At 48.8% G+C, this 17,991-nt stretch overlaps 1 protein-coding gene across 1 annotated transcript in view; it reads left to right on the plus strand.

The window, feature by feature from the left end:
* Positions 1-17,991, plus strand: part of ERGIC1 (endoplasmic reticulum-golgi intermediate compartment 1) — a 151,931-nt gene that overhangs the window by 122,376 nt on the left and 11,564 nt on the right. Inside the window, exons 7-9 of the mRNA XM_010592566.3 lie at positions 2,358-2,418; positions 8,441-8,541; positions 11,417-11,539. Of these exons, the coding sequence (XP_010590868.1) occupies positions 2,358-2,418; positions 8,441-8,541; positions 11,417-11,539 (285 nt within the window). The remainder of the gene's footprint in view (positions 1-2,357; positions 2,419-8,440; positions 8,542-11,416; positions 11,540-17,991) is intronic.

Consider the following 17,991-nt stretch of genomic DNA (forward strand, 5'->3'; position numbering starts at 1 on the left):
ACGGTCACACAGCTTGCAAGAAACCCAGGTATGTCTGTGCCCAGGTCTTCCTTTACTGTGCTTCATACAGAAGTGTATTCATCGGACCCTCTGGAAATTTCTGCCCTGCACCAGGCTCTGAGCCAGGTCCTGGGGTTCTAGTGATAAATAAACAATAAGTACAAAGTCCTCACCCTCAAGTGAAAAAGAAATAAAATGGAAATAAACATACTATAGAGCAAGGAACTCCCTGGGTGGTGAAAAGGTTGATGTGTTAGGAGTTCAAGTCCACTCAGAGGTGCCTCAGAAGAAATGCCTGGGGATCTACTGCTGAAAAATCAGCCATGAAAATGCTGTGGTGTGCAGTTCTACTCTGACGCACCAGGGGTCGCCGTGAGTCAGAGTCGACTCAGCAGCAAGTGGTAGTAGTGACAGAGCAAGGAGTACTAAGGATAACAGAAGCACGGGATGTTGGGGTGGGTACCCCTTGGCCTGGGAGGTCAGGGAGGGCTTCCCAGAGGAGGTGACACCTAGCCAAAGCCTTCAGGGTGAGACTGGTTTGGTTAGGGACAGGACAGGGAAGCAGGTCCCACACAGGGGGCGTCTCACACATCGCCCGTCCCCTAGAGCACGTGCTGTGTGACACACCCAACTGGTCATTTTCAAACATCAAGGTTACTTTCAGAAAAATAGTCAACAGATGTCCCTGACCCCAGAGTGATACCAGCAGGCTGGGAAAGGAGGGCTGAGCAAAGCTGCCTGAGAGGGCTCAGGAGTGTCCACCTGACATGTGGGGCAGGAGACTCGTGTCAGATTCAGGAAGGTGGGGCTGCCTGGGTCAGAGTATGTCTTACGTAGAAAGAGCACCTCATCTGCTGTGAGGAAGACAGATCCACGAGGCAAGACTGGAGGCAGGGACGTGAGGGCGGGGCTGCAATCCCAGGCCTGCGATGATAAAGGCTCGCCTGAGGCAGGTAGAGGGGAGAGACGAGGAGGTGGGGCTGGGGAGAGAGAGGCAGCCGTCTTGCACTGTTGTGTGCAGGTGCCCTTAACAGGGAAAGCAACAACCTTATGCTTAGTCATCTGTTGTTGTTGTCGTTAGCTGCTGTTGAGTCAGCCCCTGACTCATGGAGACCCCATGCACAATGGGGTGAAGCGCTGCCTGTCTCTACCATGCCCATAATCAGTTGTGGATTGGATCATTGTGACTCATAGGGTTTTCAGTAGCTGATTTTCAGAAATAGATCACCAGGCCTTTTTCCTGGTCCACCTTAGTCTGAAAGCACTGCTGAAATCTGTTCAGCATCAGATACGTTGCTTGCACCACCCAGGAACTCCATCTAGCTCAGTAAGCCCTGTTCACTGTGCCAGTGGTACGATGTCCCTGTGCTGTGCCTGCCTTGTCCAGCTTTAGATGCTCCTTGAGGCTGGCCTTGTTTCCCATCAGTCCTATGGGGAGGGGAGGAATGAGGCCGTGAGGCCTGTGTGCTACAACGGCCCCTGCAGGAGGACACAGCCCCACTGGTTGCTGTGAGGAGGGGCCTCTTCACAACTGCTGTGTTTTCTGCAGAAAACAACAAGGCCAGCAATTCTGGGCCACCCCTGCTCTGGGCTTCTCAAGTGGCCTTTCAGAGGGCTGTAGGTCTCAGGAAGAGCATGCTGGGACCCAGATCCATCTTCGCCTGAGTTTTCTGCATGGCTTATTGGAAAAAGCTCAGGCTTGGAGTCAGACAGGCCTGGCTTAAGTGCCTGGCTCAGCAACTTAGCAGCCGCAGGACCTTCAACAAGTTTCAGTGTTTCTCCAAGCCTTGGTTTGCTCTTCTATAAAATGGGCCCACCGATACATCATTAGGGGCATTAAATGAGATGATATCAAGTGGCTTGCATGCTGCTCTGATGCCGGAAGCTATGCCAACAGTATTTCAACTACCATCAGGGTCACATGGTAGACAGGTTTTGGCAGAGCTTCCAGACTAAAACAGGCTAGGAAGAAAAGCCTGGTGATCTAATTCCAAAAGTCAGCCAGTGAAAACCCTTTGGATCACAACAGAACGTCGTCCAATATCGTGCTGGAAGATGGTAAAGGCCTGGGCGATGTTTTATTCTTTTATACAGAAGGTTATCATGATTCAGAGCCAAGTCGACAGCAACTAACAACAACCCAGGACAGAGATGGCACATAGTAAGGTAGCAAACCAGTGCCTACTGTGTGCCATCCTGCTCCATATCTTGTTCCCCACAATTCTCTCTGAGATGGGCCTGCTGGGTCCCCATTTACACATGGCAAGTCCCCGGGGCCTCCCCAGGCTAGGCTGTACCTTCCTGGTTCCCCACACTGGACCTCCTGGTGACAGTCTGCTCTCTGGGCTTCTCCACAGGTCCAGAATGTCCAGGGGGCATTCAACGCTCTCGGGGGAGCAGACAGACTCCACTCCAACCGTACGTATCCTGCCTTGCAGCCCCAATAGAGCAGGCGGAAGGAGGGCAGGGAGGGAACGTGCACCAGACACTCGCTGATCATACTTTCTGGACATCGCCTCGCTCCCTTCCCACAGCTGGCCTGGGGGCCAGTAGAGTTACCCCATTGAGATAATCACCTAAGACCCCACAGGGACTGATGGCAGAGCCAGGGCTTGTTCCAGCTCCACGTTGCACCGTGAGAACAGGTCTGCAGGTGGCTTGATCAGGCCTCACCCCCATTCAGGTCTGGCCACCTCGGGCACCCCTCCCTCACCCCACCTGTGAGTGGCTCCTCCCTGGGACCTTTCCCTCCTCAGCTCCCTGCACCTCAGCACCTTGGCCCGGATTCAAGAGACACCACCTGGTCTCCACATAGGCATAGTGTGCCTGCATGCATGTGTACCTACACATGGGCACACCTATATGCATGCACACACACATACCCACAGGTGTGCATACCTACATGCATGCACACACACATACCTACACGTGTGCTCACCTACATGCATGCACACACCCACAGGTGTGCACACCTAAAACATGCATGCACACATGTGCATGCCTACTTGCACACACACCCACATGTGTACACACCTACATGCATGCACACACACACCCACACCTGTGCATGCCTACATGCATGCACACACACATACCCACAGGTGTGCACACCTACGTGCATGCACACCCACACTTGTGCACGCCTACATGTATGCACACACACCCACACCTGTGCACACCTACATGCATGCACACACACCTACCCACACCTGTGCACACCTACATGCATGCACACATGCCTTCCCACACCTGTGCACGCCTACATGCATGCACACACACCTACCCACATGTGTGCATGCCTACTTGCATGCACACACACCCACCTACACATGTACACACCTACACATGCACACACACACACACACCTTTCTACACACACACACCTACACATGTGCACACACACCTTCTATTTGTATGCATACACCTGGGGTCTTAGACCCTTGTACATTCATCCCTGAAGTATACCCCAACAAATCAAACTTTTCACTTCTCTGTGCCCCTTCGAGTCCTTGTCCATGAGTAGAAGTCATTTTTCAAACCGTTAGTAGCAGTTTCTGTTCTGATTTTTGTACTTGACGCTATTTCATAACCACCATTTTTATACTTTCCATTGTCGCTGAGTTGCACAGCTAGCAGCTCTGCCACGCTTTAGTCAGGAATTTTCATTAAAAAGTTCTGTTCTACTTTTTCGCCATCACAGGACTGCTGCAGGTATTTATGGCATTCGTCTCATGTTGCTTAGTTGCTTTCCAGCTGAATCCGAACCCATTCAGGCTACAGAAACCAAGCCACTCGTCATCCAGTCGACTCCGACTCATGGTGACCCACGTGTGTCAGAGTAGAACTGTGCTTCGTAGGGTTTCCAACGGCTGATTTTTGGAAGTAGGTCACCAGGCCTTTCGCTGGAGGCATGTCTAGGTCGACTCAAACCTCCAACCGTGTGGGTAGCAGCCAGGCATAGTGACCCTTTGTACCACCCAGGCAGCAACGTTGGAGTATAAAAGAATACCTCCTTTTTGACACGTGGCACCTCCTTCTCGTTTTAATGCAAATGTCCGATTATAGTAGAGGTTGGTGACTCTCCATACGGTGGTATAGTCCTTGCCCTTCTTGTGTAAGGCAGTGTGCTGTCCCAAGGTGACCATCCACACGCGCTTGCATTTGGCGAGGACCCGCAGCTGCTTGGTAGTGGGAGAGGATCCAGCTAGAAAGGCCCAGAGTGTGAGAGCAGATAGAGGGTTTAGGCAGAAAACTGTGCCTGCTCTGGGCTGGTGACAAAAGCCATCACAGGCTGGCTTCAGTAGAAAGTATAGTGTATAGAATCAGGCAACAGAAAGCCAGAAGGAGGGCTGGTTTCAAGTGCTCAGCTCCCAAGCTCGGTATCCCCTCGGGCCTTTGTATTTGCAGTTCTCTTGGCTCCCAGGTCTTTCCGTGCTGGCTGCAGCTTGTCCTCCAGGTCTCAGCTCAGATGTCACCACCTCAGGGAGGCCCTTCCTGACCATCCTACCTAAAGTAACTCCCATTTGTACTAACAAACCTGTTCTCCCTAACACATGCCTCTGCTCTCTGAAATGATCTGGTTCTTTCAACTTTCTGTTTCTGGGCTGTCTCTTCAGCTAGAACATAAGCTCCACGAACTCAGGGACTCTGCCTGCTTTGTCCACTACTCTGTCCCTGTACAATAAGTATATCATAGATGGTAAGAGGCGCTAACTGTCCCACTCTGGAGGCTGCCGTGGGGAGCCCCTGTCAGATGGCGTTACAGTGTGACAATGAGGACTTCGGCCTCTGCAGTCCCTGCTCCTGTGGCCCAGGCCTGTGATCTTGGGGAAGTCGTTTAATACCTCTGCATCTGTAAAGTGGGGAGAAGATCTTATACAGCCTTGCTGTGAGGATTAATGAGAGCATGTAAAGGCTTCAGTGCACAGCCTAGGTCACAGTGAATGCTCAATATATGTTAGCCATTCTCATCGTCACTGTCATCTTGAGCTACATCAGGAACCAGTTCGCTAGGACAGAAGCTAAGGTGGAACATGGAACGTGCCCCATAGCGACTGGGGTGTCAAAACAAGTTTGGTATATATGTATACATATGTATGTATATGAAGGAGTCCTGGGGTGGTGAACACGGTGAACACACTCAGCTGCTAACCAAAAGACTGGAGGTTTGAATTCGCCCAGAGGCACCTTGGAAGAAAGGCAAGGCAATCTACATCTAAAAAATCAGCCATCGAAAACCCTATAGAGCACAGTTCTCTTGACACACATGCAGTTGCCATGAGTCAGAATGATCCATACACATATGTGTATGTGTATGTTCCTGGGTGGCGCAAACGGTTTGTGTTCACCTACTAACTTAAAGGTTGACGGTTTGAACCCACCCAGCAGCACGGGGGAAGAAAGGCCTGGTAATCTGCTTCCATAAAGATTACAGCCAAGAAAAGCCTTCGAAGCAGTTCTACTCTATAACGCTTGGGATCGCCATGAGTCAGAATTGACTCGAGACGCCAATGGGTTTGTTTGTTTTCAGTGTATATATAAGGAATCCCTGGGTGGTGCAGATAGTTAAGTGCTGAACTACTAACCCGAAAGGTTGGTGGATCAAACACACCCAGAGGCACCTCAGAAGTAGATCCTGGCTATCTGCTTCCAAAAGGTCACAGCCTTGAAAACCCTATGAAGTACAGTTTTACTCTGCACACATGGCGCCACCATGAGCCAGAATCGACTTGACAGCAACTAGCAACAGCAACAACATGTATATAAATGTATATGTGTATGTATATACAAATGCACACATGCATATATGTGACATTTGTAAGTAGAAATTTGAACCCTCTCTCAGTATTTGAAATTACTAAGGAATGACTATTTTCTTTTTAGTTTTGATGATGACAGTGTTTTTGTCATTTAAGAGTTCTTATCTTTTAGGGAGGCATACTGAAATATTTATGGGTGAATCAATGAGATGTCTGGGATTTGCTTCAAAATAAAATGGGAAGGAGTGGCAAGGTAGAGATGAAACAAGATAGGCCGTGTGTTGATCATTGTGGAAGCTGGGGCAGTGGGTACATGGGGGTTTGTTATACAAGTCTCTGTTTTTTATTATGTTTGAAAGTTTCCATAATAAGATGTTTGAAGGGAGAGAGGGAGTATGAAGGACCTTTGAGCCTACCTAGATCAGGTTGGAGCCAGGAGCCGCTAGGAGAGGCCAGCTAACAAGGCACCCACATGGGGGTAAATAGTGGGCATTGGCAGGTTGTACTGCAGTTGATCAAAGGCCTTAAGAATGATCATTCCCTATGAGTCATTGAGTCTACTCATAGGAGAGTAAGCTAAGGAAATAATTAAGACATTGTGCAGAAATTTAGGAAAATCGTGTTCATTAAGTTATTGTTGACATGAATGAAAATAAGAGACCACGTCAGAGTCCAGGGTTGGTCTGGTCCATTGTCTACACATATGTTGGAATGTGTGTGGCCACTGACTGCCATGTGTCTGAACCTTGCTTGCATTCAGGCCACAAACATTTATTGAGCACCTACTGTGTGCCAGGCAATGTGCTGGGCATGGGGATATGGAAGCAACTAAAACACTGCCTCTGTAGAGCTTACATCCTCTGTCTTTGAGAAAAACAGGTTCATCATGTTCAGTTCTTAGAACAAAGTACAGAATGATCCTACGTTAGTAAAACGTAAATATTTGTATAAACATATACAAGGTCTGGCAGTTTATGCACGAGAATGTTAACCACAGTTTTCTATAGAGGGTGGGTTTATCAATGGATTTTTTTTTTTTTTCTTGGTGATCTCCTATATTTTATACACACTGTAGCAGGAGTATTAGAGGTGGGCGAAAATGCTTTTTGTCAGGCATTTCCTCTTTCATTCCTTCGAGTTTTTAACCTGGGGCCTCGGGCATCTGGGCCACTAGATTTAAGGGTGGACTTTGGGCTCCTGGTTTAAGATGTGGATTGTGAGCCGCACCTGCACCCAGACCCACTGAATGGGAATCTCAGGGGATGAAGCCCAGGAGTCTGCCTGTTAAGTACTGGGGAATCTAGTGCTCCCGGCCTCTGAGGACCACTGCAGGGTTGAACAAAGGAGTATTGGGGGCCTTCATGGACTTAACCTCGGCTGCAAGTTTTTTCCCAGGTATTTCAGAGAGTCAGGTCTCAAAACCAATTACGAAGTCCTGTCCACCCTCAGGTACGGCATGGGCAGGAAGAGCAGGGAGGGAGCAAGCCAGGGACTGTGAACGTTCTGTGTGTTCCCTGCCCTCTCACAGAGAATGACTCCATGGACCCTGGAATGACTCGTCTATGAGACTCAGAGTAGAGCCCACAGGCCTCAATTTCTGTCTCCAAACTAAGATTCTAGAAAGCAGGAATGGGAGGGTCCTTGAGCTTCTCTTAGCATCTCAGGAGGCCCCAGAGAATTCACAGCTTTCCCGGGTGATACTGGCAGCTTTGAGCCAGCATTCTGTCAGCCTAGTGTTCAATTCCGGTGACTTCATGCTTATCAGAAGCTGATTCATCTGTTCTCCATTCATGCCTCTGTCCACTCATCCTTCCATCCGTCCATTCATTCAGTAAGCATCTGCCACATCCACTCCGTACCAGGCCCTGCGAGGGGCTCTGGGGACACACAGTTGAGTAAGGTGTGGTCCCTGCCCTCAGCATCCTCCTTGGTCCAGTGGGAGAGGAGGGAGGAGAGAGTTATGGTGAAATATGACAGGACTACAGTGGAGGGACGTAATTTATCTTTCATGAATGGAAAATCCAGAGAGAAATTGATCAATTCTTCATAGATGCACTTTTCCTGAGAGGTAAACTCTTTCTGGTTAAAACTTAAACCCAGTTTGTTTGAAAAGTAAAAAAAAATAATTTTTCTCAAATCCTGCCTTCCTCCCCAGAGGCTAATGCTGCTGATAGTTTCTCGGGGATCTTTCTAAAAAATTCTTCTGTATGTGTTTATATATATATATACACACACATATATATATTCGGAATCAACTCGACGGCAGTGGGTATGTGTGTGTGTATGTATATATATGTATATATATGTATATACATATACATATATATATATAGGAGAAATCTTCCCCTGCTGGCAATACATGGAAATTGATTATCCACTCTCCCTGTTCTGTAACTGGGTTTTTTTCACTTAACTATGTCTCTCTTTTTTTTTTTTTTTTTTTATATCTCTTGGAGGATTTCTTCCCTCAGCACCCATTCTTTAATGAGTTGATGGACATTTGAGTTGTTTCTGGAATGTTAATATTATAACCAGTTCAGGAGTGAAGATCCTGGGAGGTGGAATCTTTCTGTTCCCAGTATCCAGGGGAAAACATGTGAATATGTGGGGAATGATTCCCCTGGTGATAAATGAAAGAGCTGCCCCATAGCCCACCTTCACCTTGCATGTCCTTCCCGCAGCCCTTGCCTCCCACGACTACATCCTGAAGATCGTGCCAACGGTATACGAGGACAAGAATGGCAAGCAGCGGTACTCTTACCAGTACACGGTAGCCAACAAGGTGCGTGGGGCCCTGGATGTGCCCAGCCATGTGCAATCGTGCCCTCTGCTGGTGAAATGCAGAGGTGACAAGTGGCTGGCTCCGTTTCCTCTGGTCCAATTCAGGAGGCCTTTCTTGTGGCTGCTCTGGCCAGGCTCTGTCTCCCAGTAAAGATGGAAGGCTCAGCCCCTGTGCTTAAGGTGGTCTCAGAGTCAAGGGAGGAAAAATCTAACCAGGATACAGGTGTGATGTGTTTGCGGGAGAGCAGGCAGGTGGCCTCCCTGAAAGGTTCCAGGGGTTACAAGCATCTCTGTGCCCTGTACCTGGCCCCAGTCCTTCACCCTCAGAGCCTGATTGCTCAGTACCAGGGAGCTGCTCCAGCTCTCAGGCACAGGCATTTTTTCTAAAATCACAAGGCAGGAGAATCCCACCAGGATGGCCGTTATTACTTGGCTGTTAACAGGAATGTCCCAGCAAGCAACACACATCATGGAGGAGCAGGCAGCCCTCCATGGAAACCAGAGCATGGTCAGAGCAATGGAATGGGATGACCCAACAGTTAGTGATTTCAAGCCAAGACAGACTCAGGCTTCCCCGGAGAAGACATTGCCGATGGGACATGAATGGCCACAGCCTGTTGGTAGAGGTGTCCGCACTAGACCCTGACAGATGGCACGGCCCACCTTTACCGCCAGAACTCTCCTTTTTCTTCTGTTCCAGGACTTTAAGTGACATTGTTTAGCCTAATTAATTTTAATAATAACAGCAGGAGGAGGAGCTATCATTTACTGAGTACTTATTATGGGCTAGGCAGTATGCTAAACTTCCTGCAGCCATCATCTTTTTGAATCATGACAGTTCCAAGGTTGAGACTATTATTGTCCCCATTTTACAGATTTGGCCACTGAGGCACAGAGAGGTGGTCATAGAGCTATAAAGTGGCCTAGAGGGGGTTGGAAATAGGTTCTTTTTTGGACTCCAGAGCCTGGATTCTTGATCACAGCATCATCCACTATTCGAGTGAGTGGCCATTGAGTCTGCCAGCCTGGGAACCACTCTTTCTCAGTGATTTGGTGTCCATCTGCTCTGACCCACAAGGGTTGGTGTTCCAGTGTAACTCTCCTAGGGGAGTCCTCTCTTTTATTCACTGTGTTTTGGAGCCTCAAGAGCTGACAGCATCTAATGGATGAGAGAACGTGGATGCAGGGCGAGCAGAGAGAGTGTGGGCTGTGGACCACATGACCTAGGTTCAAACCTCAACTCAGTCTTTCACTAGCTATGTGACCTGGGACAAGTCACATAGTTTACTCAGTTCACTCGTTTGGAAATGGGAATATTACCCACCTCATAAGACTGTAGTCAAATGTGGCAATGTTTTCAAACTGCTTTCTTTTTCCTTATTTGTTTCTGTCCCTCAGCTCTGGGTTATAACCCAGAAAGTCACCCTACCCCATCAGCTTTTCCTGGAGAAAGCTGATCTTTCTTTGCCTAAGGCTTCTTCCCCAAGGCTCTGGCAAGGGCCCAGCAGCTGGAACAGCTTGCTTAGTTTTCTCTGTGGCTCCAGCCCCAGATTGCCGTGGGAGCCACACTGCATACATCAGGCCAGTGGTGGTCCAGCCAAGCTGTCAGGTCTGTGTCATCACTGTGAGCACAGGCCCTAGTATTGGGGGCTGAGGGCACCTAGTGGTTCAGCATGATCCCTGTTGTTGCAGACCAGTGAGACCAGCCCAGAAGTTATCAGCACTCTGAAGTGTCCAAACCAGAGAAGTCCCATGGGTCATCATCCCAGACCCCTAAGCACTTAGATGGAGACACCAAGGGCCTGGTAGAGGGAGGGACTGGCCCAAGGGACACTGTAAATTCAGCCCCTTAGCTTCCTTTAAGTGCCTGCTGTGGCCCTCACCGGGAAGGGCTATGGGAGGGCTGTGTCCCCTGGCTTTCCAGTTCTGGTTTTTTGGGTTTTTTTTTTTTTTTTTTAAGAAGCATGCTCCCCATAGTGCCATTCATCTGACATTCATGTGCACACGCATGCACACACACACGTACTCCTGGGGGTAGGAAGACAAAAAGGGAGCGTGAGAATCAGAAGCACAAACTGTCTCATGGTGGTGGGGGTTGGATTCAGGAGGGTCCTGCAGAGCCCTCAAGAATGGGCTTCTTTCCTTCTCCCTGCTATGGAGGGAGTGGATGCCACTCACAATCCCCCCCATCCACCCAGGACTCCTGCTTTTCCGTCACATGTAGCTCAGAGCGTCCCCTCCTTGGTGAGCCTTCTACCCACCCCTGAAGAGAACTGGGTATTCGTTCAGGCCTCGGCTCTCTACATCCCTCTATCACCACACATATACTGTTGCCATGTTAGGGATATTCTTGTGTCTGTCTCCTTCGCACAGTGACCCCTGTCGGGGAGGGGCAGTGTTACTCACCTGAGGGTCCCCAGCAGCCACCACAAGGCCAGCATAGAGCAAGAGCTCAGCAGTCGGTTGCTGGATCAATGAATGGATTTGGGGTGACCCAGGAGTTGAAGGGTATAAAAAGAAGAAGGAAATAGGCCTTTTCTCAGACTGAGCCCAAATCATACTTTTTCCTTTTCTGTCTCTGCTTGTAGACTCCCATTTTCATTCTGGGGCTGCTTACAGCTCATAGGGTCAGTTTCCAAGCAGCAAAGGGTCAAAAATGCCCTGCTGGAGTTGCCCATTCAGATGCCAGAGGGCAGAGCCTAGAACCTGGGTGGATGGGGGGGATTGTGAGTGGCATCCACTCCCTCCACAGCAGAAAGAAGGAAAGAAGCCCATTCTTGAGGGCTCTGCAGGACCCTCCTGAATCCAACCCCCACCACCATGAGACAGTTTGTGCTTCTGATTCTCACGCTCCCTTTTTGTCTTCCTACCCCCAGGAGTACGTGGCCTACAGCCACACAGGCCGCATCATCCCCGCCATCTGGTTCCGCTACGACCTCAGCCCCATCACCGTCAAGTACACGGAGCGACGGCAGCCACTGTACAGGTTCATCACCACGGTGAGTGGGCAGGGAGGGCCCCACGAGCAGCCGCTGGGCTGGAGCTCAGGCTGAATACCTGAGGCTCCGGCCCCAAGGATGCTTAGAAACATTACCAGGATCGCATCCCTATTGATGACCTGGCATCAAAAAAATATTTCCCAGAGTGAATGCCACAGAATCAATTTAATCCCTTAAGCAAGTCTTGATTAGATGTTTATGGTTTTTCTCCAGGTTTGTTTGTTTTATATAAAAATGATTCTTAGCAGGGTTTGTCCTTTTCTGTGTAAATTTTAAAGTGAAAGATTTAACTCATTTTTTTCCATTTAATTTCCACTTATAGTCCCTGATATTCCTTTACTCTTCTTTCTTTTTTGCCATTGTCTCTACTGAGCCCAGTTTCTTCTGGGTAGTTACAGCTGATGTTAGTTTTCTTTTGTGCTGTTACTTCTGTCACATCTAGTCCTTGGGGTCAGAACATTGGGGTCGGAGTGCCTAGCTTCAGTTGATCAACCTAGGAGATGTTTGGTAAGCCAGAGTCAGCTGAGATGGAAGAGTCAGGGTGGTTTTCACTACCTCACAGACTTGGAAATTGAGGTCTACAGATGAATGAATAATGATTCCAGGTCAGGGATCCAGTCCTGGTTCTTTCACTTCCTGCAGTGAATAGGTTGGTACAGTGTGATATGTTGCTTTTGTGTGGCCTTTCTCACCATGGTCTTGTAACTCACACCCAAGTGATTGGGTGGGACTGTGCAGATAAGGTAATTGTGGCCCACCCAAGGGATTGGTCAGTTTTGCCATCCCGCTAGGCTTAAAATGAGCCATCCCAGAGGGAGGAAAGAGGATCTCACCACCACCAAGGAAGAAGGGCCAAGAGTGGAGTGCTTCCTTTGGACTCAGGATCCCTGCACTGAGAAGCACCTAGAACCAGGAGACTGAGAGAAAGAGAGGGAGAGAGAGAGCACTGTAACACTGAAGATGGCGAGAAACGGTGGCAGAGAAACAACCTACAGATGAATGAATGTAGCATTGAAAGGCCCTTATGCTTCTATACCTCTTAATACCTTTAATAATGGCTCAAGATCAGGGATCCAGTCCTGGCTCTTTTGTTTCCTATTGTGAATAGGTTGATATTAGTCAGGATTCTGGTACAGAAGAGACAGAACCCCACCTCAAGCTAGCTTAAGGAGAAGGTAGGCCTCAGGCAAGGAGCCCTGGTGGCACAGTGGTTAAGTGCTCAGTTGCTAATAAAAGGTCAGCAGTTCAAACTCACCAGCAGCTCCATGGGAGAAAAGACCTGGCAATCTGCTTTTGTAAAGATTACAGTCTAGGAAACTGTAAGGGGCAGTTCTGTCCTATAGCATCACTATGAATTGGAATCAACTCTGGCACACAGCAGGCCTCAGGCATGGCTGGATCCAGGTGTGAATGTTGTCAAAAATAGGTCTCTCTATCTTTTGATCTGTTTTCTTTGGTACTGGCTTTATTCTCAAATAGAATTCACCAGTAGAAAGCATCTCTCCATAATTCCAGCCTGTGTCCTGGGTAGCGCTCTCATTGGCCCAGCTCAGGTCAGGCCCTGTCCTATCCTGGGAATGGAGTGCTCCAGGTGGCCAGGCCTAGGTCTTATGCCCTCTCTGGAGCCAACTCTACCTAGACCACAAGGTCAAAGATTGTGAGAGATGGGGTTCCTCAAAAGAAAAGTCAAGCGCCAGTTAACAGAAGAGGGAGGAGGAGAAGGTGCCGGAAGGCAAAAGGGTCAGATGTCCATGACAGGGTCTCCATTTCTAATCTGTGAAATAGGAATAATAATCCCTACTCTTCCCACCTCACAGGGCCTAGAGGTGCTCAAAGGAGATCATGAAAGGGGAAGTTCTTTGCAGATAAAAAAAAAACATGTGGCTACAAAGGGTCTCACAAGTATGGTGCTTATATGAGCCTCAGCCTTTTGCTGTTCTGTTTGACTACGTAAAAATTCGAAACGAGTTTCACAAAGGACAGCTAACGTAAAGTTAAAACATCAGGCACCAATTGGGAACAGAGATATTTGCCATGCATTCAAGAAAGGAGTCATCTTCAGAATTTATATAGAAAGAGCTCCTACAGATCACTAAGAAAAAGTTAAGCAATTAAAAAATAATAAAAATGGGCCAGAGCTAAGGAGTGACCATTGGCAGAGGAGGAGACCTCTTTGACCATGAAAAGATGCTCAAGGTCACTAGAAATTGGAGAAATGAGATTCAGAACAAGATACCAGTTCAGTCCTCTCAGATTGGCAGAAACTAGAAACCTGCCAATATAAAGACTGGGGAGGGATACAGGGCAGAGGGGACTTAGACATACTACCAGTACGCAGATCCACTGGTACAGCCACTTGGGAGGGAGATGCACAGATACTTTGACCCCAAAATCAGGGAATTTGTGAATGAATGATTTAACCCGCGGCCCCCTAAGAATAGCATACCGAGTAGGTCTCAGTTCTGATTCTTACTCCAGTGTTTTCCCTACTGCATACCCAGAATGAGACACAAACTAAGATACAGGTATGTGAGCCATTGGTGGTTCAGTGGTAGAATTCTCGAGTGTTCTGTGTGGGAGAACCAGGTTCTCTTCCTACCCATCCACTTCATGGGCAGCCACCACCCATCTGTCAGGGGAGGCTTGTGCATCGTTATGATGCTGAACAGATTTCAGTGGAGCTTTCAGACTGAGACAAACTAGTAATAATGGCCTGGCAATCTACTTCCGAAAATCAGCCAGTGAAAACCCTGTGGATCACAACAGTTTGCTCCATTGTGCTTGGGGTTGCTATGAGTCAGGGGCCAACTCAACCAAAGCTATCAACAACATTAAGATACAGTAGGTGACTTCCTGCCACTATGTGAGTATGGCCTGCTCTTTAGAGACCCCAGGGTCTGTGGCATTGACATTAGCAGAGAAATACCCACATACCATACCATACTGCAGGGTTGAGAAGGCTCTTCCATGTCCCCCTTCCCAGTTACCCCTGTATGGTAGGCAGCTGAAGCTCTGGATGTTGAAATCTCTTGCCAAGTGGCTGAGAAATAAAGTGACTTAATTTATTTAACATTTTCTAGAATTTACCATATGCTGGGTCCCCGGGATAGCCAAGACATATAATCCCTGTCCTTGAGTACACATCTGATAGGGGATGGGTGAATACGAAGACAATGGCAGTCCAGAGAGGGGGACACACTCCCCTCTGTTTGGAAAGTTCCAAGAAGGAAACCCTGAGATGGGTCTTGAAGGACGAGCAGACCTTCCCTAAGCTGATGAGTGAAGGAAAGAGGTTCCAAGCAAAGGAAATAGTAGATGCAGAGATGCTCACCATGGCATGTCTGGTGAAGACCACGGGGTCTCCTCCAATGAAGGACTGACTCCCCGTCAGGTCAAGGTGAGCTGTTGACCTTCTGAGAGCTTAAGTTTCCAAGAAGTCCCAGGGGAAGGACCTGTCCTTCATCACCCAGAGGCCAAACACCTCCATGACCCCTCTTCCTTCTCTTCTTCCCTTTGAACACCAGCCTTTCCTCCATCTGGAGTGCGGGCTGAGGAAACCCAGGGCTATGGGCCATGCTACAGGGGACCTTCTCTACATGGTTAAGACCAATTGTTCTCCAGTCAGCTCTGCCATGTGTGTCAGAATAGAACTGTGTTCCATAGGGTTTTCAGTGGCTAATTTTTAGAAGTCTATCACCCAAGCTTTTCTTCCGAGGCACCTCTGGGTGGACTTGAACCTCCAACCTTTCAGTTAGCAGCTGAGCAGGTGGACTGTTTGCACTGCCCAGAGACTTCCCCTACTGGTTAGCATGGCGTTTTTTCTGAAGGCCTCACACTGTCTTCTTGGTTGCCACGGCAACCGAGCGGTCAGCTCCGAGTACGCCAGCCGGCTGTTCCTGGCAGATGGCGTCATTGTGGAGCTTTAAAGGCCCTTGTCATAGGGCAGCAGATGTAGAGATGACGCTCACGCACACGTGCTCGCACACACACATACATACAACACAAAGACCCCCAGGAGCCCTCAGAGGGTGGGATGGGGGTGGGATGGAAGTAGAGGCACCTGCTGTGGCTTCTCTTCTCTTTTTAAAATCAAACACTTGTGTGTAAAGCCCCAGATCCCCCAAACGAAGGCCTCTGCAAATAGCTCCTCAGAGGGGCTGCTGAAGAGGGGGCTTAGGCCAGGATGTCGTCATGTGGCGGCTGCAGGGCTGGGGAGGCAGCTGAGGGTGGGCCTGGAATGAGGAGTGGGTGTAGCTGAGTGGGTGGGGGCTTGGCGGGGAGAGGCAGATGGGGCCTCCCAGCTGCATTTCAAAGTCTCAAGTACCTAGCTTAATCTGAGTTGTCCCCCAGGGTCTTATTGTCTAAAAAGGACTTGTTTATCCACAGCCTGAAAAGCTCCTCCTTGGGGAAGCCTTCCCCTGGCTGCCCAGGGTTCTTCTCTCTGGCCACCCAGGGCACCTTGCTCCGACCTCTGCTTTGTGCTCTACTAGAAAATTCCATCACCAAAGGAATAAACAGATCATATTTTAACAACGTGCAAGTTATTCCCTTCTGAGCGCCCCCTCCCACACATACGTTTGTCCCCTGTTCCACCACTTGTTGAAACTCCTTTTTGAGTTTGTCTTCAAGTGGGACTTGGTGACAGATTGGATGGCTCTGGAAGCATCAAATCTCCTTCCTTGTGTGGTTTATTTTATTTTGGGGGAACAGCCAGAAGTCACAAAGTACCAACTTGGGCCAGTATGCCTGTGACAGATTTTACCCCGCTCCAGAATTCACCATATGGCGATGGCATGCTCCCTTGAGCTCTCACACTCCTGTCATTGTTGAGTTATGCAGCTCGGTGTTAACTCAAGTGTTGCTCAGGGCCCTTGGTCAAGACAGCCTAGGAATGAGGGCGACCTAGCCACCGACCTTCCTCTCTAGCAGCCCCCACCCACTTTTCTTTGTCTTGCCATCGTTAGCTGCTGTGGAGTCTGCCCCCAACTCATGGCAACCCCGTGCACAACAGAACAAAAAACTGCATGGTACTGTTGCAATCCATAGCGTTTCCCTTGGCTGGTTTTCAGAAGTGGATCGCCAGGCCTTTCTTCCTAGGCTATCTTAGTCTGGGAGCTCTGCTGAAACCTGTTCAGAGTCATAGCAGCATGCAAGCCTCTGCTGACAGATGGGTGGTTGTTACACATGACGTACACTGGCCAGGAATCAAACCTGGGTCTCCCACATGGAAGGTGAGAATTCTACCCCTGAACCACTTGACCCCTGTCACCCACACCACTCTCCTTACCAGTGAGATCATCCCTCAAACCTCTAGATTGCCTGTGCATGAGCTCCTGGATCTGATTAACCTCGTGGTCCTCAGCATCCAGCACAGGGCCTAGCTTGGACACAGGTGCCACAAAATGTACAAGAGACAGCTGCTTGAACAAGTGACCTAAATAGTTATTCTTATTAAGCACAGCTCTGTACTGGGTAATTTTATAGTTACCTCCTTTACTTCTTCTGCCAACCTCCAAGATAAATAATAATTTGTTCTACTTTATTTATGAATTAAGTGAGGCTCAGAGAGGTAAAGTAACCCATCTAAGATCAACCAGCTTGTAAATGGCAAGGCTGGAACTTGACCCCAATCCTACCTCGACTGCCCCCATCCCACCCCAACTTGGGAGCCTCCATCTCCCAAAGGAAGGATTCTCAAGGATATGCCAGAAACAGAGCCCCCAGAAGTCATGGAGCCCTTGGCAAGACACCAGGATCATTTGATATATAGGCTTCCATTCCACTGAACTGGGAAGAAGTATTACAGCAGGAACCAAGTATGTGTTATAAAGTCACTCACACACACACACACACAAAGCCTTAAAAAAAAATGCAAACTATCCATTCAAGGCTAATTGGCTAATGGTTTGCAAGTTTTTCTGCCCATACCCAATTACCTTTTGCTCATCTGTTTGGACATCTGCAAGCATTTGCTATAGAAAAAGGTAGAAAGTGCCAAGGTGGAGGGTGGTTAAGAAACATTGACAAACTTAAAACTGAGACAGTTTCACCCACTAAGGGTGTGTAAGTTGAAAAAGTTGTTAGCTGCTGGCAAGCTGGCTCCTGACTCATGGAGACCCCATACACAACAGAATGAAATGCTGCCTTGTCCAGTGCCATTCCCATTATTGGTTGTGGATCAGACCGTGGTGATCCGTAGGATTTTCATTGGCTGGTTTTTGGAAGTAGGTTGCTAGGCCTTTCTTCCTAGTCCTTCTTAGTCTGGAAGCTCCGTTGAAGCCTGTTCAGCATCATAGCAACACACAAGCCTCCAATGAGGGACAGGTGGTGGCTGCACTTGAGGTGCATTGGCTGGGAATCGAACTCAGTCTCCTTCACAGAAGGCAAGAATTCTACCCCTGAACCACCACTGCCCGAGTTGGGCAGTTCCCACATTATTCAGCTGGACTGGT

The sequence above is a fragment of the Loxodonta africana genome, chromosome 2, assembly GCF_030014295.1.
Source record: "Loxodonta africana isolate mLoxAfr1 chromosome 2, mLoxAfr1.hap2, whole genome shotgun sequence".
NCBI classification, from domain to species: Eukaryota; Metazoa; Chordata; class Mammalia; order Proboscidea; family Elephantidae; genus Loxodonta; species Loxodonta africana.